Source organism: Vulpes vulpes, chromosome 2 (assembly GCF_048418805.1).
Source record: "Vulpes vulpes isolate BD-2025 chromosome 2, VulVul3, whole genome shotgun sequence".
Lineage (NCBI taxonomy): Eukaryota > Metazoa > Chordata > Mammalia > Carnivora > Canidae > Vulpes > Vulpes vulpes.
In genome coordinates, this window is record NC_132781.1 from 37,724,631 (window position 1) to 37,750,425 (window position 25,795).

The following is a 25,795-nucleotide window of genomic DNA, read 5'->3' on the forward strand; positions in this document are numbered from 1 at the left end:
CAGCTTCAGAATCTCCCTCCTCCCTTAGCTCAGGGCAGGACTTTGCTTGAACCTGCAGCCTGTCACAGTTCTGTCCTTAGTTGAGAACCTTCGTTCCAGTCTGCCCTGCTAGACTGAAAGCTCTCTGAGGGGAAGGCCCAGGCCTTGCCCACCATCTGTGGGCCTCCGTTCCAGGCAAGGACGCTCCTCACGATGTGCACAAGGGCATGGGCGGAGAAGGGGCATGGATGGACTAACAGATCCATTACAACTCTATGCCCACTGCGGGGCCCTGGCGCAGGCGGGGGCGAAGGCCACTTTTTATTCACTGGCCTGCGCCCCAGATGCGCCCGTTTCTAATTGGTTCGCCCAGGAAGAGTGTCCCCTTTTCATTGGTCGGCTGGGAGGTGGGCGAGGCCTATTTCCAATTAGACCTCGGTAGGGACCCTCTTTCAAAATCTGTCCAAGGAAAGAGGTGCCTTTTAGACATTCCTCCACCAGACAGACACCTTTTTTTTTTTTTTTTTTTTTTTTTAATAACACAAAAACCTTCTGTGTGCTACTGAGGCTTTAAACCTTAGGATAAGAACACTGCAATACATTTGCTCAGCACCTTAGACTTTACAAACTACTTTACACTATGAACTCAGGGGATCCGCACAAACAGTCCCCCAGAGGTCAGTATCATTGCGCCGTTTAAATTTCACAGATTAGCAAATTGAGACCAGAAGAGGAAGAGCACCCTGCTCGCAGTCACCAAGGCAATTAATGAAAACAGTTTACTTTTGTTCAGTGTGAGTTTAGCTCAGGCTCTCACATAAATATCGTTTCATTCCCCCTTTGCTAAGGACTCTGTGGAATACATAAAGCCAAGCACTTTACACTCATTTTCTCTTTTAATCTTCATGCACCTCTGAGAACTAAATGTCATCTGCTCTCATTTTATTGATTAGGAAACTGTAGCTCGAAGTGGCTAAATCTTTTGCCGAAAGTCACGAAGCTGCAGCCTACCACTTATTAATTGCATACTGCACGATGTCAGGTACAGTGCTCAGTTACTTACAGACATTATTCCCTCCTTTAATGTTCCCTAAACCACATGATATTGGTATTCTTATTATCGACATTTAGTGATGAGAAAAATATGTTCTGGTGGCTCAGTAGTTGAGCATCTGCCTTCTGCTCAGGGCGAAATCCGGGTCCTGGAATCGAGTCCCACGTCGGGCCCCCCTCAGGGGGCCTGCTTCTCCAACTCTGCCTGTGTCTCTGCCTCTCTCCGGTGTCCTCCATGAATAAATAAATAAAACCTTTAAAAGAAAAGAAAAATATGTTCAGAGAGGGTGAGTGACTTGCCCAAGACCACACAACCAGCAAGTAACTGAAGCAGGATTCGCCGGCTAGTAAAGAAACAGATCTAGAACTCAAACCCAATCCTTCTGACCCCAGCCCAGGGCCTGGCTCCCTGCCAGCCCGGCTGAAACGATCAGTGACCCTCAGGTCGGCCAGGACCCTCCCTGATGGAAGTCTTAGGTAGCCCGTCTTCCCCCGCCCTCCCGGTGGCGACCCGGATCGACTGGAGGTGGCCGGCGAGAGGGAGGGTGGGCAGGGCGGCGGCGGGCACCCGGCCAGGCGGTGCAGCCTGCGGAAGAGGCTCCGGGACGGCGGCGCGTTCCAGCGGCGGAGCCGAGTGGGTGCCTCCCTTCCTCCTTTGCCTTCCCGGTCCCGGGGCGGGCGACCCGCAGGCAGGCGCTGCTCCACCCCGGGCCGGCTCCCGGCGAAGCGCCCGGCGGGGCCGCCCTGCGCACGGAGCCGGGGCACCCGCGAGTCCCCGGTGCCTCCCGCTCCGCGCAGGGGCGGCGCAGGGCTGGAGCATCCGCGGGGCCCCGGGCGCCGCTGACCGCCTGGAGCAGCCCGGCGCGCGGGGCCTGCCCACGGGTCCCGCGCCCCGCGTGGGCAGCGGGGTGGACATGGCTGCGCGTGTGGGCCTCCTGCTGCGCGCCCTGTGGCTGCTGCTGTGGGGCGGCCTGGACGCCCAGCTCGCCGAGCGCGGAGGCCAGGAGCTGCGCCGGGAGGCGGAGGTAACGGAGGCGTGAGGGGCGGCGAGCGGGGCGCGAGCCGGAGACCCTCGGGAACTTTGCAGTCAGGTCAGCCAGCCTCTCCTCCGAGCTGGCGATGTGCGTCTCCCTCTCCCGCTGCTCACACAAAGCCTGGGGCGCGTTCTCCCCGGCCGGGGCTGGGACCACACAGGCGCGCGCGCGGATCTGCACTGACTTTCCCGGACGGGGGAAGGAGGAAGCGACCAGGTGGGACGGGCGGGCAGCAGCTGGGAGAGAGGTAGCCCCGGCACCCCAGCTAGGCACAGAGCTGCCCTGCGGTCCCTCGCCGCGTAGGCTGCGGAGACGTGGCAGCATTCGTCGGGTGCCCCGAGCCCTCGCAGAGGCTGCAGAGCCCCCCTAGATCGGTGAGGTGGACAGGGTGTCACCGGCAAGCGGGGACACAGGAGACAGCACTGGCGTCCTGGGCTGGTGCTGCCGCGCGACCAGCTTGAACAAGTCAGCGTCCAAGCTCGGGGCTGGTTTCTTAACCTGTAAAATGGGTGAGAGTATTTTAGTCTCAAGAACTGCTTCTAAGGAGCTTTGGAACAGTGCTTCGGGACTGGACTTGAGAAAGGGCAGGGACGTGGAGGTGAACCTTAATTTAAAACTTCTCCTTTCATTTTCATGATTAGGACTAGGGTCACCACTATTTTAAGGAGAAGTTCTAAATTTCTGAGCCCAGTGCCCTGCCCTGAGAAAGACTCTTGCTCCCTAAGAGCGTCATTCCTGCTCTAAAACTCCCAGTCAAGAATTTCTCAGTACCCTCCCATTCCCCTTCCCTAGAAGAGGCATGCTGGATCTAAGAAACCTCCAGAATGAAGAAGCCCCCACCGAATGGCTCTTCCTTCCATCAGCCAGCTCCCATCACTATTCTGGAATATTTGGAAATAACCCTGTTTCAACAAGGAGGTCCCCCCTCTCCCATTCCAAGCGCTGGTCTCTTGTTTTGGGCTCTCTGCTTCCGCACATTTGGGAATCGCTGTTTCACTGAATTTAGAATCTTACAACATCAAGTGTACAGTCCTCATGGCCCCAGGAGAAGGCTTCTGTCTACCAAGCCAAGTCCTATTAAGAGTCCCGTACCACCTCCCCCCAAGTCTGGGTCCCAGGCAATCCTTGGCAGGAGAACAGAGACAATATCTCTGCCGCCCATGCCTGTGGTGGCCCCAGATGGAGAGAATTTAATCTTGGGGTGTGCTTGGGAAACATAATACTAAGCAGATTGAGTCTCTTGCAGTCTATTTAACAATATTGGGGGAAGGGGAGTTTTTACCTCTGAGAACAGGACATATTTTAAAAGTATAAAAAAACTCTGGAAATGTGGATGTGTTTCTATATGCCTATGCATGTACATATGTACGTAATGCAAATTGGGGGTGTTAGTATGTCTACATGTGCTTCTGTAAATGGCTAATTCAGTATCAGACAGATGTGTGTGCAAACCAAAAGTGAATCATTTAATCTCTCTGAACCTCAGTTTTCTTCTCTGTACAACGGAGGTTACAAATGCTGGTTTCATAAGACTGTTGTGGGTTTCATGGAGATAATGTGTATAAAACACTCAGCAGGGATCCCTGGGTGGCGCAGCGGTTTGGCGCCTGCCTTTGACCCAGGGCGCGATCCTGGAGACCCAGGATCGAATCCCACGTCAGGCTCCCGGTGCATGGAGCCTGTTTCTCCCTCTGCCTGTGTCTCTGCCTCTCTCTCTCTCTCTCTGTGACTATCATAAAAAAATTAAAAAAAAAAAACACTCAGCACAGTGCCTGCTATGTAGAACACAGTCTATAAAAGGAAATTGCTCTCAATATTCTTCTCATTATTATCTGTATCATTATTTTAGGGGACAGAGCTTCAGATTAAAAGTCCTGACCTGATCAGGGCACTTGGGTGGCTCAGTCAGTTAAGCATCTGACTTCCGCTCAGGTCATGAGCTTGGAATCCTGGGATCAAGCCCTGCTCAGCAGGGAATCTGCTTATTTCTCTGCCCCTCTCCTCACTCATGCTCACTCACTCTCTCTCTCAAATACATAAAAATCTTCAAAAAAAAAAAAAAAGTACTAGCTCAGTGACTAGCTCTCCTAGAACAATAATACAGGACAAAATATGCTAGAAAACTATTTTCAGCATTCGACAACAGGAGGCACAGAGCTATAATTCCTAGGAGATGGTGTTGCAGTTACTATGGCTACATTATAAATTACCCCAGAACTTAGTGAAGTAAAACAAACATTTATTATGTGCATAGATACTATGTGTCAGGATTTCAAACAGGGCACATCAGGGCAGTGTGTCTCTACAATGTTCAGGGTTGGAATCATCTGGCTGTCGGGGGCGGGGAGGGGGGGCACCATTCTCTCCTATGGGCCTATCCACGTGGTTTCTCCATATCGGCTAGTTTGGTCCCAAATTTGGTAGTTGGGTCTCTAGAATGAGTATTCCAAAAGAGAAAGAGAGAATGAGAGAGAGAGGGCAAGCAGAAGTCAAATCCTCTTTAGGACTGAGACTAGGGAGTGTCATAGCATCACTTCTGCTATACCACATTGGCTGGAGCAGTCACCAGCTCCAAGTCAAGGGGAGGGAACATAACCCCCACAATCAATGGCAGGAGTGTTGAAGTCACTATAAGAAGAGCATGGGAATGGGAGATGTTATTGTGGTCATTTAGGGAAATGCAACCATCCACAGAAGGGAATCACAATGTGAGCCCAGTGATCACCCTGGCTCTTTGCTCAGGTGTGATTCCTTGACTCCAGTGCAGAGAGCTAGACCCCCAGTAAAGCACAGCACTCCTGCTGAGCTCGTGGGCAAAGTTCAGAGTTCAGGACAGAGAAGGAAAGAAAGAATAAAAATAAGCTGTGTGATCTTAAGCTAGTCCCCTCACTGCGGCAGGCTACAGTTTCCTACTCTGTAAAATAAGGGAGTCAACTTCTTAAATGATTCTCTTAGTGCTAACCTTCTTGGCTCTAGTGTGTTTGTAGCCGGTGCCTGCGTGTGTCTGTGCTCCCATGTCTCCCCGTTTGTATCTCTGTGCCCTGTGTGCATGGCTATATGTGTCCCTTATGTGCATACAAAATAATAAAGTTGAGGGTTTTCCAAAGTGGGCTTTGCCTGGGAGGAGACTGACCACTTACAAAAGCTGCATTATGAACGAGTTCATTGTTGCCCACTTGGGAAAACCAGTGCTGCTCATGACACTAGTGAGTAGGAAGGGCCTCCACTGCTGAGCTACAAGATTGAGAGTTAATGAATGACATCATCACCTTGGCCCCACTCCTGTTTGCAACCAGGCCCTGTCCTGTTCTTGGGTGACACAGACTGTCCCAGGGGATCTGCCTACTGTGCTTCATTAAACACCCAGGTGGTATGTCCAGGAGCCTGCCTTCCATTTGGTGGTCTATGCATATCTGCACAGCTGCTCCCAGTGCACCAGTACACCAAGAAGCTGGCTAGTTCGTTTCTCCAGGGAAACATTGCAGCTTCTGTGGAGTATCCACCCCCAGATGCAGTGTCTGTTTCTCATACCCCAGAGCCATTCATTTTACTTTTTATGAGTCAGAAATCCAGAAGCCCGGGTGTGGAAACCGTTCCCAAGGGCTGAGCGCAGTGACTCATGGGTGCAGGGTGAACAGAAGTGCACAAGAGGCTCTGGAGGGTCCCAGAGGACCATGAGCTGGTGGAAAAGCAGTTGTCAAACCAGTTTGAAAACCAAGGGATCTAAGCAAAACGTGGGCGGTGGAAGCAGGAACATAGTAAGGAGACAGGTGGACAACTCTCCCAAAATCCAGCCTTGCTTAGGGCATTATTTTGTGCCCTAAATTTAGCCCTACAAGCCTAGGGCAGACCATGAGTCCATACAGTACAATTATGTAGCATTAGAAAAAGTATAAGAGGGGTTTGGATAGAGAATGATCAGCTAATATTTTCCAACTTCCTTAAGGACAAAAAATTATAGGAAGGGGTGTTATAGCAAGAGGGTATCTAGGCTACACCCAGACAGAACTTTATGAATATGAGACTAGGAATGAGGAAAAGGAAGAGAAGTTTAGGGGGCTCAGACAGAGGGAAGGGAAGGCATTTGCCCCCCAATAAAGGGAAAGGATCTGAGTGGATCCCACTGCCCTGGGGCCTTCAGGAGATCCTAGGAGCAGAGAGCAAAAGGAACATAGTTGCCTCTTGCTGAATACCTGTGTCTTGTCAGATGACCTGTTTGGGGTGTGATGGGAGATGTACTCCCAGCTTCTATTGAAAGCCGGAGTCCACCACCAAAGCAGCTTCTTTCCTCTGCTCTGGGCCTGGACCTGCTTACAGAGGAGGAAAAAGGAACCCAGCTAGAAATATCCCCAGCTTTTTTCTCATTTGATAATTGTTTCCCCGGTGGAGAGAGAAGGGGTTCCATGCCTTCAGTTTCAAAGCCCCTGAGTCACTTGTGTGAATGTGAAATCCTGGGATAGGTGTCAGAGGATCTGAACTCAAGTACTGGTTCTGTTGCTCACTTAGGATCCTTTGGCAAGACACTGCTTGCTCCCCTGAGACTTACTTTCCTCCTCTTTACCATGGGATTATCAACACCTGTCCTGCCTATGTTCTTGCAAGGTTACTGTGAAATTCAGAGGTGCAAAACCCTTAAAAGCTCTATATTAGTCAAGGCTCAGCACTCAGTTCATTGGGCAGTGTGCTGGAGAATCTCTCTCTCTCTCTCTCTCTCTCTCTCTCTCTCTCCCTTCCTCTCTCTCTGTCTCAAATAAATCTGAAAAATTCTTGGTCTCAGTTTTGCTCCTGCAATTCTTTGATATGGAGGGTGTCCCAGCCACTCTGTAGACATAAGACTCAGAGCTGCCCTTCCAAGACTTTACTAACAAAGTTCTGTTCCTGCAATAAAGCTCTGTGACTATAGCAAGAAAATTTTTATGCTATAAAGTTTTTAATGGGGGCAAATGTCATAAAGCTTTCCCAAGACATCTCATCTATTTGTTTTAAGATTTTATTTATTTATTCATGAGAGATACAGAGGAGAGGCAGAGACAGGAGGAGGGAGGAGAAGCAGGCTCCATGCAGGAGCCCGATGCAAGACTCGATCTCGGAATTCCAGGATCACGTCCTGAGCCGAAGGCAGACGCTCAACTGCTGAGCCACCCAGGCGTCCCAGGCATCTTATTTTCTTACTGGATTTTCATGACATTCCTGTGAGAAACCTAAATCATTCTTACCTGCTTGTCACACTTTGAGGCACAGAAAGGTTCAGTAACTTCGTCATAGTTCACACAGCTAATCAGTTGCAGAGGCAAGTCCATGATAATAGATGAAGCTGGAGTACGTTTTAGCCCAAACCAACCCTCTCATTTTATAGAAGAAGAAATGGAGGTCCAGGTGTACTTGGGTGGCTAGGTTGGCTAAGCATCTGCCTTGGGTTCAGGTCATGATCTCAGGGTCCTGGGATATAGTCATCAGGTCCTTGCTCAGTGGGGAGTCTGCTTCTCCTCCTTCTGCCCTTCCCACTACTCGTACTTGCTCTCTCTCTCTCTCTCTCTCTCTCTCTCTCTGTCTCTCTCAAATAAATAAATAAAATATTTTTTAAAAAGGAAACAGAAAGAAAAAGAAAGAAAAGAAAAGAAAAGAAAAGAAAAGAAAAGAAAAGAAAAGAAAAGAAAAGAAAAGAAAAGAAGAAAAGAAACGGAGGCCCAGAGAGGCACAGAACTTGCCTAAGGACACACAGTTCTTAGTAGCACAGGAATAAAATTCAAGACACAGCCCAGTGCTCTTGCCCTGCCAGGCCAGTGACTCAGAGTTCTTGACTCAGGCCTCAATTCATTTTGCTATACCTCATTCCTAGTCTTGCCCTGCTCAGAAATGGCCAGAATTTCCTCATCCCTAGGGCACTAAATGGGCTGGGCTCTGCGTACCCTCCCATGGCAAGTCAGGACAGACACAGGACTAGAACCTCCAGAGTCCTGAGTCCACTCAACCTTCTGGGTCCCAGGGAGAATCGTTTTCATTCTACTCAAACACCACAACCACTCCCAGGACTTTTCAGAGGCGACTCCCCAGGTAACTGCCCCGAGTCCTGACCAAGTGGACGAGGCAGGTTGTCACAAGCTTTTAGACCTAAGCAGGGTGAATCACAGAAGATGCATGCTCCTCTAGCTTCCTCTCCTCTCAGCTTAAGCCTTGGGCTTCACAGGAGAGAGGATGAGTGGAAAACAGGGCAAAGAGAAAACCTGGTGTTTGGAACTACAAGGCAGAGAGGAGAAGCCAGACACAGTTCCCATGTAGGAGGATGGAGGTGACCCCAAGTGGATCTCAGGGGATACCTAAGAGAACATAGGACAAACCCTAGGGAAGCTACAGCTTGGAAGGGAAATGACTTCTCCAAGATGTTCATGGTCGAGCTGGAATGGAAACAGGAGCTCTACCTCCTAGTCCTTTGTCTTTTTCTGGGATCCCTTTACCATGCTGTCACCTGCCCCACACCCCTGCCCTTTCTTCTCCCATGCAGACAATGCACTTTTATCGCCTTTGCAGGGGAAAACTGAGGTGTGGCAAGTGGGCTTCTAGAAGAAGGTTAGGGACAGCTGCAGGAGCAGAGGATGTCTCAATTGTGCCTCTTCCTCAGCCAGTGATGTGGAGCTGCCACCGCTGAGCAGAACTTTATTTTTTTTTAATTATTTTTATTATTTTTATTATTTTTTTAATTAATTTTTATTGGTGTTCAATTTACCAACATACAGAAAAACACCCAGTGCTCATCCCGTCAAGTGTCCGCCTCAGTGCCCGTCACCCATTCCCCTCCAACACCCGCCCTCCTCCCCTTCCACCACCCCTAGTTCGTTTCCCCGAGTTAGGAGTCTTTATGTTCTGTCTCCCTTCCTGATATTTCCCAACATTACTTTTCCCTTCCTTTATATTCCCTTTCACTATTATTCATATTCCCCAAATGAATGAGAACATACACTGTTTGTCCTTCTCCGATTGACTTACTGCACTCAGCATAATACCCTCCAGTTCCATCCACGTTGAAGCAAATGGTGGGTATTTGTCGTTTCTAATTGCTGAGTAATATTCCATTGTATACATAAACCACATCTCCTTTATCCATTCATCTTTCGATGGACACCGAGGCTCCTTCCACAGTTTGGCTATTGTGGCCATTGTGAGCAGAACTTTAGAGCACTCAGCACTGAGGATATGAAGGGCCCCCTTCCTATATGTAATTTTTAAATGTTCATATTAAAAATATTAATGATCATTAAAAATGAAATAAGTGTAAGGGAATCCTTATGTTCTGGTCATTGCAATTATAGTACTTCGATACAGGGCGCCTGGGTGGCTCAGTCCATTGAGCATCTGCCTTCGGCTCAGGTCATGATCCCAAACCCCTAGGATGGAAACCCATGTGGGGCTACCTGTTCAGTGGAGAGTCTGCTTGTTCTCCTCTCCCTCTGCCCCTCACTCCCCACTGCTTGTGCTTGCTCTCTCTCTCTCAAATGAATAAATAAAATCTTTTTAAAAAATACTCAGTGCTTTTATGGAAATATAAAATGTCAAATTCTTAAAATTTATTTTTCTCATTCTTTCGGTATCTCTTGGCTGGTCATGTGCTCACACTGCCTCCTGGGAATTCAGCTCTGCCTTGCAACCCACAGTGTGCCAGAGGCCAGTCAGGAAGAGAGGTCCAGGATTTCCCCCTCTGATGGACCCCTAATAAAGGCCTCCACCCTCATCCTGCCCTCCACTCCACTTTGCCTGCCAAAGTATCAGGCATGACAGCCCAGCCAGGAAACAGGAGACGCCGCTAGTCAATATCCCCTCCCTTCTGCTCTGTCCAAGGCTTCATAGTTCCAGAACCGGAGCCAACTTTCTGATAAGGGCTGGGTGGGTTTGTGGGGAGGAGCACAGGGAGTGCCAGCCTGTTAGCCTGTGACCAGGTCTCTTCCAAGTCACTCAGCAAACCTCCTTTGAAGGGGACATTGATTTCCCAACTTCCTTTAGAAAGCCATTCTATCCATCCCCGCTAAGGGAAGGGAGGAGGCAAAGAAGAGAACCAGGTACCTGGCTGGGGTGAGGCAAGTCTAAGATAGAGCACCTATATTGAGAGCAGAGCTGGAACTGCCTTATTCAGAGCAGTTCCCATCTTATAGACAGGTTGTGTTCGGAAAGTCCGTTTATTTTTCTACCAACGTAAATCAACTAGATCAACGGTTTATCAAGTATTTACTATGTATGCTAGCTACACATTGCTTTATATAATCTTTCTGAGAACCCTGTGGTGTATTCTTTTCTTCACATTGTGGGTAAAGAAATGGAAAGCTCAGAGATGCTAAGTAATTTGTCCCTGGCCACCCAGAGTCAAGGTTGGGAACAGATTCTTGATTCCAAGCCCTGTGGCTAATTCCATGATGTCACACTATTTTGGACAATAAATAATCTTCCAGATTAAGCCACTAGAACTCCTTTAATCCATTATGCATCCCAAAATAATGTCCATTTGGAAAGGGAAAAAAGAAAATAGTACTGAAATACAAATAAATTAGTGTAGAAGAATAATGAAATGGACTTGGGAAGTGTTCTGTGGTCTAGAATAAGGGTTCCTTATGGAAAATGGCTTTATTGAGAAGAGCTGAAGGCGAATATAATGAAATTCACAAAGCTGAGGCAGGATACTTACAAAGGCTTAGGAGCTTGCCCATGCTGGCTCTTAGGGTCTGCTTTTCTTCTTCATTTGTGCCTATCCTGGAGGCAACAGCTGTGATTGGAGTTGATTTAAGAAATATAGCAAAGAGGGCACCCAGGTGGCTCAGTATGTTAAGCGTCTACCTTCAGTTCAGGTCCTGATCTCAGAGTCCTGGGACGGAGCCCCACATCGGGCTCTCTGCTCAGTGGGGAGCCTACTTCTGCCTCTCCTTCTGCTGTTACCCCTGCTTGTGCTCTCTGTCTCTCTGTGTCAAATAAATAAGTGAAAATCTTTAAAAAAAAAAAAAGATACAGCAAAGAAAAGTGTGTAAGAGAACAAAGAAAACAGAATTACTTCCATATAGATAACACAGCAAGGAAGGCTAAAAATAGAGAGATGATGTGTGTCTATAAGAATTAAGCAGCCAAGGGGATCCCTGGGTGGCTCAGTGGTTGGGCGCCTGCCTTCAGCCCAGGGCGTGATCTTGGAGTCCCAGGATCGAGTCCCGTGTCGGGCTCCTGCATGGAGCTCTGCCTGTGTCTCTGCCTCTCTCTCTCTGTCTGCCTCTCATGAATAAATAAATAAAATCTTTGAAAAACAAGAATTAAGCAGCTGAGGTGACATTTCTTTTATTCCATTGATGAGGATTTTTCAGTGATAAAGGCAAGCAGGGAGCCAAGTGCAGCATGTTCTCTGAAGGGCAGGGCTGGTGATAGGTAAGGACGATGAGTCACATACTTCTCCCCCGCCACTGGCCTCCAAACACGTGGTCACGGAGAGAGCAGCTTCCAGGTGTGTGATGGCAGGCAGCAGCCAACAGACACTTGGGCCATGAGATGTTCTCCAGTTATACTCATTTCCTCAGGGGATCACATCCAGGTCCATGGCCATCCCATAATCTATCTACATGCTGAAAGATTCTGGCTTCTTCCTTGAGCTCCAGGATCATGTGACTAGTGCCACTTGACATCACAGTGTTTTTCTTATTCACATCCACCCCTATCTGCTCCCCCTCTGGTTTCCTCATATAGTTTCTAGCATCACCATCCAAGGCAAACATGGAGGAGCCATTCTGGATTTCTCTCTTTCTTTCAGTCCTCACAATTAACCCACCATCAGGACTAAAATAATACTCCCATTTCCTACCCTGGGTGACAGTCCTGCCTCTCTCTCTGTGGCTTCTAGCATGTCCTGCTCCTTTACACTCACTGTGCTCAAGCTTTCCTTCTGTTCCTTAGGCACATCCACATCGTTCCTAGCCCAGGGCTCTGCGTTTGCTGCTCCTCTGCCTGGAACACACTTTCCCACCTCACTGCATGGCCAGTTACTTCTCATTCTTTGTGACACACATCACATACCAGCTCTTCAGAGGGTCCTTCCCTGACCTCTGATGAAAAGTTTCTCTTTAAGTTATTTTCAACCACATAACCCAGTTTCTTTTCTTTATCGCACCAAAACTGCCTCCTTTACTTGTTATCTGTGTTTCGATTATCTGTCTCTAGCCACAAATCTTGGTCATCGCACCTGGCCATGTGCCTAGGTCATTGTATGAATTAACAAATGAGTCAATGAAAAGAGGAAGTTGCAGGTTTCTAATTAAAAAATTACTTTTCCCTAAAATATTGAAAAAAAATTTTAACAAAAAATTTTAAAAATTAAAAAAATACTTTTGTTAAGATTTATTTATTTAAGTAATCTCTATACCCGATGTGGGGCTTGAACTCACAACCCTGAGATCAAGAGCCCCATGCTCCTCCTACTGAGCCAGCCAGGTTCCCGTCAAAACTACTTTTCTTTAACACTATTTTTATTTATTTATTTATTTATTCATTCATTCATTCATTCATTCATTCATTTTTAAAGATTTTATTTATTTATTTGAGAAAGAAAGACAGAGAGAGACCATGAGCAGGGGGAAGGATAGATGGAGAGGGAGAAGCAGGCTCCCCACTGAGCAGGGAGCTCCATCCTAGAACCCTGAGATCATGACCTGAGCCAAGGTCAGACACTTAACCAAATGAGCCACCCAGGCACCTCATTAACACTATTTTTAAAAGATTTTATTTATTTATCTGAGACAAAGAGAGCAAGAGCATGAGTAGAGGGTGGAAATGGGGTGAATAGCAGGTGGGGAGGCAGAGGAAGATGGAGAAGCAGACTCCCTGCTGAGCAGAGAGCGGGGCTCAATCCCAGGACTCTGAGATCATGATCTGAGCCAAAGGCAGACGCTTAACCCACTGAGCCACCCAGGTGTTCCCCCTCCACAAAATACTACTTTTATAAGGAGCCAAGTTTGTATACAAACCATAGAGTTGAAGGCAAGTACATCTGTTGTTTGTAGGGCCTTAAATATATCTGCATTTTGAGGGAGGTGAATCATTTAGGAAGATGCCAGAATTAGATAATTAATTCCCAAGCCAGGCATGGCAGAGTCTGCAGGTGACCAGCCCGACTTCTGACCAATACAGGGCAACTCCCTAGACAGGTGAGATGTTCAGGAGCAGAGCTGAAGCATTTCAACAGTGCATATTTATATTTATAATAGCTGCTCTGTATTGAGCCCCTCATAGCTGACAGGCACTGTGTTAAGTGCTTTGTATTCACAGTTGTGATCAAGCCTCACCAAAAAAAAACCTGTAGGCTGCATTCTAAGCCCCTTTTACAGATAAGAAAGCTATGGTTTAGAGAAATGGCTTGCTAACTGGGATTTAAGCCCAGCCTGGTGTGACTCCCGAGCCCCTAACTCATCCAGCATGCTCTGCTAGATCCCTGACCATGCCTGGAAATATTCTAGGTAGGGATTGCTCAGCCAGTTTAAGAATTAAGAAAGCTAGGATTTAGGGATCCCTGGGTGGCGCAGCGGTTTGGCGCCTGCCTTTGGCCCAGGGCGCGATCCTGGAGACCCGGGATCGAATCCCACGTCAGGCTCCTGGTGCATGGAGCCTGCTTCTCCCTCTGCCTGTGTCTCTGCCCCCCTCTCTCTCTCTCTGTGACTATCATAAATAAAAATAAAATAAAAAAAAGAAAGCTAGGATTTAGAAATATTGAGTGACTTACCCAAGACCAAAAAGGTAGTCAGTGGTCACCTGGAATGGAGTCTATGTCCTCCTGGCTTTATCCCGGGACTCCTTTTCCTATAGCTTATAGACCTCATTGGGACAAAGGTTAAGACAGGGCATGATGTATGTGCCACAGATGCTTGGAGACCACGGGAGGGGAAAGGATGCGTGGGAAGGCTGACGCTCCTCTCTCCCTCAGGCATTCCTGGAGAAGTATGGATATCTCAATGAGCAGGTCCCCAAAGACCTCACCTCCGCAAGATTTAGCAATGCCATCAGGTAGGACAGAGGGATGTGGGGGGCTTGGGGGTGCAGGAGGGCAAAGCTTCAGTCACCCCCCCCCTTCGTGGAAAGCTGACCTCCCCACCTGTGTCCGTGTTCCCTCCCTCTCCTGCTGTCTCCAGGGAAGCTCCTTGCCCTCACCACCACTACCCCCCACACACATACACTGTGGTCCTTTATCTCAATTCCTCCTGACAGGGAGTTCCAGTGGGTATCTCAGCTGCCCATCAGCGGTGTGCTAGACCCTGTCACCCTGCGCCAGATGATGCGGCCCCGCTGTGGGGTGGCAGACACAGACAGCCAGGCGGCCTGGAACGAGAGGGTCAGTGCCCTGTTTGCTGGAGGCCGGGCCAAAATGAGGCGTAAGAAACGCTTTGCAAAGCAAGGTGAGCCCTGTTGAAATCTAGCTAAGCTGGGACTGCCAACAACCAGAAGCCCTGTGGCCAGAGAAAAAACCAGCCCAGCCTCAGACTGGGCTTTGTCAGTAACCTCCTCCCTAGGGGCCCGAGACAGGAGAACAGTGGGTGAACAGGACCCCTCAAGTGGAGGACCATCTTTGTGAACACAGACATTTAAATCAGAATTATACCTACATGGATGAATTTTCATTATGCAAATATTTTCCAGAGCAAGCCCCATCAAGCCCACTTCATTCCTTGATCAGGTTGTTATGCAGGGCAGTTAAACTGTTGCCAACATTTTGTTTACATTTTCCTAAAGTTGTTTTCATCAGAATCAATTCTTTTTTTCATAAGGATTATTCAACAAAGATACAATTTATCAATCAGTTTTACTTTGTCCAAAGCACATTTTTAACAGCCTTATTGAAATATAATTTACATGTCATAAAATTTACCCATTGGAAGTATGCAACTTAGTGGTTCTTAGTACATTCTCAGAATTGTGCAACTATTACCACAATCTAATTCCAGAGCATGTTCATCACCTCCGAAAGAAACCCCAGGCTCCTTAGCGATCACTCTCCCCGCTCTCCCCCTCTGTGCCCCCTCCCCCCAGCCCCTGACAGCTACCAATCCGCTTTCTGTTTCTATGGATTTGCCTATTCTGGACATTTCACTACTGCTTATTTTATCACATCACATCACAATTTCTGCCATTGTGATTCTCTTTTTGTAGTTTTGGTTTTATCTTTCCTTCTCCTCCTCTTCCTCCTTTTTCGTCCAGGTCCAATCTTCCAGGGCCAAATGATACAGACCTAAGATTTATGAAGATTTGATTCTTCTGTCAATTCTTCATCAATAACAGGTTTTATTGTGTAATTTTTGCATCGTCTTTGCACTAAGTCTCATTTTCTCTGACCAATTTTTTGCAGTTTTTAGGATTTCTAAGAAGATAGGGTTGTTGAGTCAAATCTTCATTTATAATCAAGTTTACTACGAACACTTTGGGCCATTGCCTCTTTTAATTCGCATTATCTACCTCCACCGACAATATCCATTATGCACAGAACATGAGGTTCATAGGTCGTTTTTATTTCTTAGCTAATCCACAAGGAAGTTGTGAGCGGTTCCCCTCAACTCCTGGAGGATGGCAGTGTTGGGGTCCAGGCTATGTGGTCGAGAAGTCCTTGGTGTCAACATGTTCTACATCCCACTGTTTCTGGACAGCGGAGGTGGAACAGGGGTGCAGCGTGAGCTGGCACAGCATTCCTGAAGCTGGGGCTCTGGGTTCAGCAGTGTGTCACTGCTCATTTCCTCATCTAAGGCATGGGCCCTTTCTGGTTGCAAAGTAGAGATGGCCCCTGATCACCAAGGAGAAAGGGCTTGTACTGGAATGTGGGGCAGCCCCAAACACAGTCTCAGCAGTGGCACTTCCAGGTTACAGGTGATCTCCCAGAGAACTGGGATGATGCCTCCTGGGTATCCAGGGCACAACATGAGCACCAAGGATACTTCCTTCTGGTTGCCTCTTCTGCCTTTTCAAGGGAATATCTGATGGAACCCGTTTGGCACTATTCAATTTGGAGCATCCATTTGTAACAAAGATTCAAGCTAAGGCATCTCCCAGGCATGTAGCCCTGCCCTACCAGCCTAGCTCCACCAGCCTAGCCCCACATCACTGTCTGACCCTGACCCCTGGGTCCAGACAGCAGTGACCAGGTGAGATGGAGACTTTTCCTCTTGTTCATAACGTGAACTACAGCAGCTTGACTTCCTTTACCCCCTGAGTGGGAAGATGTTCCCTAGAAAGGAGCTATATGCTTAGCAGGCACTTCCTGTGCTTTCCTTAGGAAAGGTATTGTTAGGAAAAGGTGGTTTTTTTTTTTTTTTTTTTTTCTTTTGGAAAAGGTATTGTTAATAGTTAACCCTTACTGGGCATTTATGATGTGCCAAGTGCAGTTCTAAATAGGTTAACTTGTGTGATCCTCTAACAACCTTAGGAGATAGGGACCATCATTATCCTCATTTACAGATAGGCAAATGAAGGGACAAAGAGCTTATGCAAATGTTTTCCCCAGGGCCACATAGTCAGAATGTGGCTAAGCCTTCTCACCCCAGGAGGACTGATATTCCACATGTGAAAAACCCCAGGACACAGGTGGCTGCTTTAAAAATGATGTGGATTTCTAGGCCAGTGACTGTTGATGCTGTGTGTTAATGCTATACTGATGAAGCTGGGCTCCAGGGTAGGGTTGGCAGGCAAAATATAAGATGTCCAGTTAAACTTGGATGTCAGGTGAATAACAGATAATTGTTTTATTCTCACTTTTATACTAAAAAAGTTATTTGTTGTTTGATGTGCAAATTTAACCAGGTGCTCCATGTTTTTATTTGCTAAATCTGGCAACCTCATTCCAAGTGTCTGGTCCCCTCAGTGCCTGCTGGGGAGATTTTCAATTCCCCTTGGTCCCTGGAGCTCGAGAGGAGGGGTGAAGGGTACAGGAGTGAATCCGGGGTGGAAAAGAAAGGGGAAGGGAATGGGCATTTACCCACCACATGCCTGGCAGCTATACATTGCTGCTTCATTTGCCATCTCATGTTTGCCACAACTAAGTCTTACCAACCACACTTTGCAAATAAGGAAACTAAGGTTTGGAGAGATTCCATAATTTGCTATCTAAGTTTGCAAGTAGAAGTCCTGGGATTCCAACACAGTATTGTTGGAGTGCTAGGAGTCAGTGTTGAATCCTGCTAGGAGTCAGGATTCAGGGTCCTCCCCAAGCGGGGAGGTCTCCACTTCTCCCCATGTCCTTTTCCTTCCCTCATCCCTTTTGGATTTTGGAGCAAGGGTGTGTGGGTTAGGGAGGTGCACTGGCAGGTGCACCTTCTGTGGCCTAGAGATCACTGCAGAATCCAGCCTTGCCTGGGCCAGAGTTCAGGATGGGGGCCTGAGGTGGCCAACCTGCTCCAAGGACACAAATCTGGAAGAGGACAGAGAGGGCTCAGGCTGGTGGTTAGGGTGGTGGGGAGGTCATTCCTTCATGGCAGGACACACCAACGACCCCTCCCAAGGAAAATTAGCCATTTTCTCTCAGTCCTGTATTTATTTGTCCTCTCCGTCCTCTTCCAAAGACACACACGCATGCACACACTGATTCAAAGAGGATTTTTGGCCTGCAAGCTGTCACCTTTCCTAGCCAAAGTGAGAGAAATGCTCACCCTCTCCCTTTCTTGCCAGATTGGTGAGGCCCTCCTCTAATGCAAAGAGGCAGAAGGAGCTGCCTCACACTTCTAGAAGCTTGAAGGTGGATGGGGAAAGTCTGGGATCAGTCACCCCCAACAGGGTGTGGAAATGCCCAGCGCCAGCCAGTCCAGAGCCCTCCAGGTCACCTCTGGACCCCAGGCCTTCCCTCCCCCTTCCTTGTCTCCCTCCCTTCCTAAGAATCCTTCCCTCTTCCCTCCCTGAGGGTTGGTCACTGGCTGGGAGGGGTTGGGTGGCTGCCAGGCCAAACAGGCCTGGGAAGGCAGCATTGCCTTGAATGGAGCTTGGCTCAGGGTGGGAGAAAAGACATTCCCCTCCCCCATTTCCATGGGGGCTGGGGGAGGGAAAGGGCACTCAGCTCCTCTATCCACTCTCTACCACCCTCCCTTCCATCTGGAGAATTTCAGTTCATGCAGAGCCCCTTTTTTGACCCAGAGGAGCCACGTTTAGGCAAATATATAAGCCTCGAGTCTTAGCAAGTGTGCCTGCTTACCTGTGTGATCTAGTAGAAAGCACACTGATCAGATGTCAGGGCTTGGGCCCAGGGCCTACCTCGGCTACTCACTCATTCTGTGACCCTGGGCAGGTCACTGCCCCCTGGTCTCAGTTCCCCCAGAATAGAGCAGAGAGGTTGGATAAGGAGATGGCTAACCTTCCAGGACCTTAGTTCTGGTTCAGGCAAGTATTTCCCCCGAGGCAAAAGGGCAGGCGCTCTGAACCTTCAATTGTTCCTCCAAAGAGAGAGAGGGCTGTGCCCATTGGCCTGGCCTGCCTACTTGTCACCCACAGTTCGAGAATTCTGGTCCATTTAGGAAATTGAGACCTCAAAGATAATATGATTCCTAAGCGCTCCCTGGGCCACAGGGAGCCTCAGAGGCCTGCGTCTGAGCTGTAAGTCTTCCACATGAAGTCACAATCTCAGCCCCTGAGCTTGGAAAGCTCAGAAAGCTCAGAAATACCCCATGAAAAACTCCAGATCTGGACCTTCTAAGCACCCTGGTACAGGGTGTGTGGTGAGCTGTAGGGGACTCAGTTGACCTGAGGCTTGGGCGAGAGGCCAGAAGAGTCTTACATCCAAGGGAGGAATTGCAGTTCTGGGCAAAGGAATAGAAACTCGTAACTAAGTAGAGATGGAAAAATTTCTCTCCGTCTCAGTGAGTGACAAAACACACCCTTTGTTCTTATTTGTTTTCACCTCGGAGCTCTCCAGAGTCCCTGAGGAAGTGAGGGGGAGGGCCAGGGGTCAGGAAAAGACCTCTAATAAATGGGTCTTGGTAGCTTCTCAGCAGCAGGCCTGCGGCAGTGGAATGGGAGGGGCAGGCGGGTGTGGGGGGTAGAGAGGAGAGAGAAGTGAGATGGGGTCCAAGCCGTGGCCCCGCTGGCCCCCTCTCTCCTCCACCTCCTGACATAGTGGGCAGGGGTAGGGGTTTGCGGCCAGCAAGAGGTGCAGAGCAGTTTTCGGGCTCAGCCCAGGCTGTGGGGAAGAAGACCCCAGATGGGAGAGTCCTTCAGGCTGGGGCTTTTCCTGGGCAGAGGTCACATCTCCCCTAGGGACCTCCCCGGCCCAAGCCACTAGACTGGGGACTCTCTGGGACAAGGGTAGTCCTATCAACATGAGAGCAGTGTCTCCCCCACCAAATGGGCTCTTCCGGGGCACCAGGGCTGTGTGTCTTTCTCCTTCACATTCAGGACTCCCCAGAGGAGGGCCGAGCCCCCATCACATGGGTCCTTGGGGACCAGCCCCAGGTTCCACAGGGAAGTGTGACTGACGTGGCCTCTCTGGCTGGCAGGCAGCAAGTGGTACAAGCAGCACCTCTCCTACCGCCTGGTGAACTGGCCACAGCACCTCCCTGAGCCGGCAGTTCGTGGGGCCGTGCGAGCCGCCTTCCAACTGTGGAGCAATGTCTCGGCGCTGGAGTTCTGGGAGGCCCCAGCCACAGTCCCTGCTGACATCCGCCTCACCTTCTTCCAGGGCGACCACAACGATGGGCTGGGCAATGCCTTCGATGGCCCAGGTGCTAACACAGAGGCTCTCTCCCACATGGCAGCAGGGGAACCCAACCAGGAGAGGCAGTCTGGGGCGGGCAATGGGGCCTGGGCCGAGCCGTATCCTCCTTCAAAGAACCCTCAGTCTCCTGAATGGGAACAATGGTTCCTGCCCAGTTATGTGCCACATGGCTGAAAGGACAGCCAGATGAGGTCCTGCATGGAAAGCACGTTGCAAATTCCCAAGGATCTTCTGGCAGAACCTTCTGGGGTCCCGTCATCCATCCTCTGCCTCTAGACAGGCCTGTGCCTCTCCTGTTCTCCAGGAGGGGATGTTCCCAGACCACCACCCTAGAAAGTTCCAGAGGCTGCTGCCATCCCACGCCTGTCCTCCCCACACCCACTACCACAGTCACTGCTGCAAGGCAAGAGGCTTTCTGTCCCCTCTCCCCCCACAGAAGTGCTTCACATTCCCACCCCAGCCCGGACACTTGCCCTGTTTGCCCCTAGCCTAAAGGCTTACGGCACCAATCTAAACTCCTCTCCTCCCACTCTGCCCAACATTGGCCTTCAGAACCTGACTGCGGGTTACCTGTGCATCGTTCCCCCACCCTCCACTCTAATGAGGGAAGGACACCTGATTGGACCCCTTCACGGTGGGAACTCAAGCCTTTGTGTGGCCTGAGAATTTAGGCCCTCACCTCCCTTGTGCTTCTCTGCTTTCCATCAAGTCCACTCAAAGCAAAGCCCAAGTCCAGGCCCTGCTGCTGGGACCCAGGGTAGGACTGCGAGAAATCTAAGGTTTTCAAGAATCCACATGTAACACACGTGTTCTTGCATGTAACTCACTTTACCTATGATATCTACGTGAGATGTTTATGCCCATACCCAGCTAGAATCACCCAGCTAAGACAACATTGGACTGGGAGAAATCTCTGATTTGGGGCAGGTACTTTGTCTTTTTTGAGTTCAAGTGTTCTCTCTCTCTCTCTCTGAAACCTGTCATCTGTCTCCCAGGGTTACTGTGAAAAGTGAACAGAAAGGGCTAACATTGCTCGGGGAGCTCGAGGCATATTCCAAACAGGAGGCATGTGGCTCACTCCCCACACCCCAGGCCACTCTCCTTTAATGGTGGTCAATCCCCATTGGCCTGGGCTCCAAGAAGGCTATGCTGGAAGTGCCCTCAGCAGGCTTCTAGGCCAACATTATCACCGTGCTGTTTGCTGGCCCCTGTTCCTGCAGGAAGTGAATTATGAAGCATGGGGCCCTGGGACCTGTGCAATGGGATAAGCTCCCTGTGGGGCATGCCACAAGCTAGCACATCACTGATCCAGTTCATTCCCTCTGCTCACACATAATACAGCAAGGCAGTGGAGACCCCCCAGCAGAGCCCTGCAGAGGAAGGCAAGAACACGCACACAGATATACTTTTTATTATTAAAGAGGCTATACATACCCACAAACACACCCAGCACCCCGATCAAGAAAAGCCATCACCAACATCCAGGAGGTCCCATCGTGCCCACCTCTGGGGTAACCACTATACCTGTCCCTAGATCTTTGTGAAGATAATTCCTGTGCAGCATTCATTACTTGCCCAAGGCCACACAGCCAGGGAATAGTAAAACCGGGATTGAAACCCCGGCAGTTAGCCCCGCCCCGCCCCCCCCCCCCCCCCCCCCCGCGCTGGATGCACAGCAGGCTGCCTCCTCGACGTCCACACCCCACTGCTAGTCTCCAGTTCAGCGCTCCCCACTGCAGCCTCTGCCCCAGGTCATTAGGAGGGAAATTATGCGGCAGAAAACAGCCACAGCCACCCCTGAGGCTCAGCGCCCCCGGCTGCGGGGAGGGGGGGGCGGGGGGCGGGCCGCGGGGCCCTCCCGGCCGGGCTGCCCCTGACCCTCCGCGCCGCCTGCAGGGGGCGCCCTGGCGCACGCCTTCCTGCCCCGCCGGGGCGAAGCGCACTTCGACGGCGACGAGCGCTGGTCCCTGAGCCGCCGCCGCGGCCGCAACCTGTTCGTGGTGCTGGCGCACGAGATCGGCCACACGCTCGGCCTGCCGCACTCCCCCGCGCCGCGCGCGCTCATGGCGCCCTACTACAAGAGGCTGGGCCGCGACGCGCTGCTCAGCCGGGACGACGTGCTGGCCGTGCAGGGCCTGTATGGTGAGCCCCGGGCCCCCGCCGTCCCGAAGCCCCGCGCCCGACCTTCCGCCCCGGCCCGGCCCGCGCTCGGCGCTCCCGGCGCTCCGAGTCCGGCCTGTCCCGCCGCCGCCGCCGCCGCCGCGGCACCCAGGCCCCGCCCCGGCCCCGCCCCCGGCCGGCCCCGCCCCAGGCCCCGGCCCCGCCCCGCCCCGCCCCGGGCCTGCTCCGCTCGCTCCCCCGCCAGCCTCCTCCTGGCCCACGCCGGTGCCCGCGTCCCCCCAAGCCTGGGCCTCTGCCAGGTAGAGCCAGCCGAGGTCTCCCCACCCCGCCCCCCAGAATGCACTGGCCAGGGCTGCCGCGCAGCTGGCGGGCGGGCGCCCTCCCCTCCGCGGGCGCGGTGCGCAGGCAGGTCACAGCCCGGGCTCAGGTCCGCTTGCCACTCCTGACAAGCAGGTGCTCGTGGGCAGAGCATTTCCTCTGAGAGCCCTCAGTGTCGCCTTCTGAGAGAGGGGTTAAGGCTTGGGGCCCTGCCTACCTCCCAGGCCTGTTGCCCTAGTGGGGATGAGCTTCTCCGTAGCCTGAGAAACCCAGGCAAACAGCTGCTATCTCATGTGTATGCCGCGGGCCAGGCACGTAGCATGCAGCCCACTCGTGGGGAGAGCAGCTTTTTGTCCACGGATGGGGAGAACGGGGCTCCGAGGGGTTAGATAACTTGTCCAAGGTCACGCAGCTAGAAAGTTGCAGAGCAGGATGCAGGAGCTGGTGCCACATTCTAAGCTTCTTGGACTCTGCCTCACTCTCATATAAGTATGGTGATGTAATTCTTATAATTGCTGTAACTATCACAGCCCAGGCCCCTGAACTCTGCCCGCATGACATGTGTGTTGCCCAGGACTCAAGGAAGAGAACCTTCTGGCTCTTCTTAATGCCAAACCCTTGTGTGGTCCCCCACTCCAGTTTTATCTCAGTAGGGTCCTCTTTCCCAGATTGTTCTGTAGGGGAGAGGGCACTTCACTTTAGTGCTATGGTTAATAATACCAACAACCAAGGACAACTCTTAGCCCTCAACCCCCGCCCCTCCTTCCTTGCCTCTCATACCAGATAATGATGGAAGGAACCAGAAGGGAGGTCTTAAGACCCTCAACACATGCCCCAACCAGTGTGTGTTCTCTCCCTTTCTCTCCTTCCCCATGAAGGAAAGCCCCAGGGGGGCTCAGTAGCCATCCAGCTCCCAGGAAAGCTGTTCACTGACTTTGAGGCCTGGGACCCCCACCGGCCACAGGGAAGGCGCCCCGAAATCCAGGGTCCCAAATACTGCCACTCTTCCTTCGATGCCATCACTGTAGGTAAGATGGTCCCACCTTTGCCTCACTTCCTTTTTCCTTTCCCTTTCTCCAGGGGTCTCCAGAGCTAGAATCCAAGGTGGGGCTATGAATAAAAAAAAATAAAATCCAGAAATCCCAAGCCACAGGCATTCTGCAGGGTAGCAAGCCCTTGCCAAGCAGAACACTGCTTCCTCCTGTGTGCTGTCCCTCTGCCCCACCTGTGCACGCTACATCCTCTCTCCTCGGTCTGGGAAGCTGGTTCTAGCACCTGCCCTGGAAGGAAGGCAAGAGGCTGATGGTCACTCCTCAATTCTCTTGTCTCCGAACAGATGGACAACAGCGACTATACATTTTTCAAGGAAGCCACTTCTGGGAGGTGGCCCCAGATGGCAATGTCTCAGAGCCACGCCCACTACAGGAAAGGTGGGCTGGGCTGCCCCCCCACATTGAGGCTGCTGCAGTGTCGTTGGACAGTGGGGACTTCTACTTCTTCAAAGGTACCAGCCCTGGGGCAGATGAGAAAACAGAGCCTAGAGAAGGGAGGTGTTCTGGTCAAAGGTCAGAAGGGAAGAGAGGAGTCTCAATTCCAATCTGAACCTGTGACCCCAGGGCATTTTACCAGGAGGTTCCTTCAGTGATGGAATGCCAGGCATGAGGTTGTCCCAGGGAGAAAGGGTGGGAGAGCTGCAGAGAAGAGTCTAGAAGGGAAGCAGAGGACCACTCCAGAGCTCTGCAATCAGCCAAAAAGTCCTAGTTCCTTAGAATCCTGGTTGTGTGAGATCGGGCCTTTCACGTGGGCTTGAATTTCTTGAATGGGGAAAAGAATCCCTCAGATTTGTTGAGGAAGGAGGATTAAACAACATAACGTTTGAGGAGCATGCAGTATGAGTATGTAATTTCATTCATCGAACAAATACTAAGGGCCTTGTGTGCATTAGACACGGTTGGAGGTGTTGGGATACAGTAGTGAACAAAACAAAAATCCCTGCTCTCATAGAACTATGTGTAGAAATGATGGCGACTGGCCTTCGCTATGGTCGCTGCCCTTTCAGGGAAGGGGCCAGCTTCCCACCTCCCCTGGCTGGGTTCCTGCATGTCTACTGACACCTGCTGGAGGTCTAGGCCACAACAGGCCCTCCTTAGGGGGTAATGACCAATTATTAGCACTGTGTGATCCATTTTGATTATCACAACTACTAACCACCTTGGGCTCCAGCATGAGGGGGAGCAGAGGTATGGAGGGAGGAGGTGAGGCGGAGGACCAAAGGGTGAAAGCCACCAGCTCACCCTGGCTCTTCCGATGCCCTACAGGGAGCAGATGCTGGAGGTTCCGGGGCCCCAAGCCAGTGTGGGGTTCACCACAGCTGTGCCGGGCAGGGGGCCTGCCCCGCCACCCCGACGCAGCCCTCTTCTTCCCGCCTCTGGGCCGACTCGTTCTCTTCAAGGGTGCCCGCTACTACGTGCTGGCCCGAGATGGACTGCAGGTGGAGCCCTACTACCCCCGGGGCCTGCAGGACTGGGGCGGTGTCCCCAAGGAGGTCAACGGCGCCCTGCCTCGGCCTGATGGTTCCATCATCTTCTTCAGGGATGACCGCTACTGGCGCCTTGACCAGGCCAAACTGCAGGCGACCGCCTGGGGCCGCTGGGCTGCAGAGCTGCCTTGGATGGGCTGCTGGCATGCCAACTCGGAGGGTGCCCTGTTCTGAAGACACCCCCACCTCTTACTGAATTGTTGGTGCCCTCATGGCCAGTGTGTGTGCCCTGGCCCAGGGGCAGGATCTGTGTTGGAAGCTTCTGAGCCTCCCTGCAGAGGACCAGGCAGGAAAGTTTGCATTTGTTCCCTGGAGAATGTCTTTGTGCTCTTAAGACATTGATCTTTGTGGGATCAATCCAAGGAGAAGCCAAAAAGGGTCTCAAACCCCAATGGCCCTTCCTCAAAGGACCCCAAGCCTGGAGGATTTTGTTTCTTCTGCTAAAGATGCACTTCCTATCTATGAGGCGACAGCTCAGGCGGCCAGAGAGGATCTAAAGCTGGATGGAGAGGTTGGGACCGCTTTGCAAGACTGTCTCCTTCCCCTCAGAACCTCCTGGCTCAGTTCTTGGAGAATTGGGTCTCTTCAAATGTGAGGCCTCACCTCCAGGAAGCTTGTGTGGGTTGGGTACAAGGAGTTTCCAAGGACCCCTCTTGGGTGGGAGGGTCAGGACCCAGAGCAAGAGGGAGACTGATGCAGGCCTGCTGGGCTCGACTTTGGGGGATGGGGTGGCTGGAATAAAGCGGTGCCCCCAGCTGGTGGGCCTGGAGGCGGGCATCAGCCTTCCTTGGAATGGTTTCCAGTGAGAACAGGTGGGGTAGGGATGCTGGAGAGGCCAGAACCACGTTCTTTTCTGTCCAAGCCAATACCACAGACTATGTGTGAGTAGTTGTGATGGGGAGAGGTGGCCTGAAAAAGCAAAATGTCCCTGCCCTCCCTCACACCCCAGGCTAGATAGAGCGCCATGGGTGGTAGGAAGAGGATGAGGCGAGGGTGGCGGGCTCAATGCAGAGCGGCACTGCAAGCGCTGGGGTCCCTGCAGGCTGGGGGAGGCCCTGTGCT

The 25,795-nt window shown here is 51.1% G+C and overlaps 1 protein-coding gene across 1 annotated transcript; it reads left to right on the forward strand.

The window, feature by feature from the left end:
- Positions 1 to 1,701: 1,701 nt before the first annotated feature.
- Positions 1,702 to 25,510, forward strand: MMP28 (matrix metallopeptidase 28). Its single transcript, XM_072747691.1, has 8 exons — positions 1,702 to 2,057; positions 14,002 to 14,081; positions 14,283 to 14,470; positions 19,538 to 19,762; positions 21,652 to 21,897; positions 23,073 to 23,222; positions 23,531 to 23,698; positions 24,513 to 25,510. Exons 1-8 carry the CDS (start codon positions 1,947 to 1,949, stop codon positions 24,905 to 24,907), a joined length of 1,563 nt encoding a protein of 520 aa, XP_072603792.1. The 5' UTR covers positions 1,702 to 1,946; the 3' UTR covers positions 24,908 to 25,510.
- The last annotated feature ends 285 nt before the right edge of the window (positions 25,511 to 25,795 follow it).

Bases quoted from the DNA above. Each gene is read 5' to 3' on its own strand.
- MMP28 (XM_072747691.1), top strand. From the start codon at position 1,947: ATGGCTGCGCGTGTGGGCCTCCTGCTGCGCGCCCTGTGGCTGCTGCTG. The intron at 19,763-21,651 runs GTGCTAACACAG...CGCCGCCTGCAG, and splicing joins CAATGCCTTCGATGGCCCAG to GGGGCGCCCTGGCGCACGCC. The intron at 23,699-24,512 runs GTACCAGCCCTG...GATGCCCTACAG, and splicing joins GGACTTCTACTTCTTCAAAG to GGAGCAGATGCTGGAGGTTC.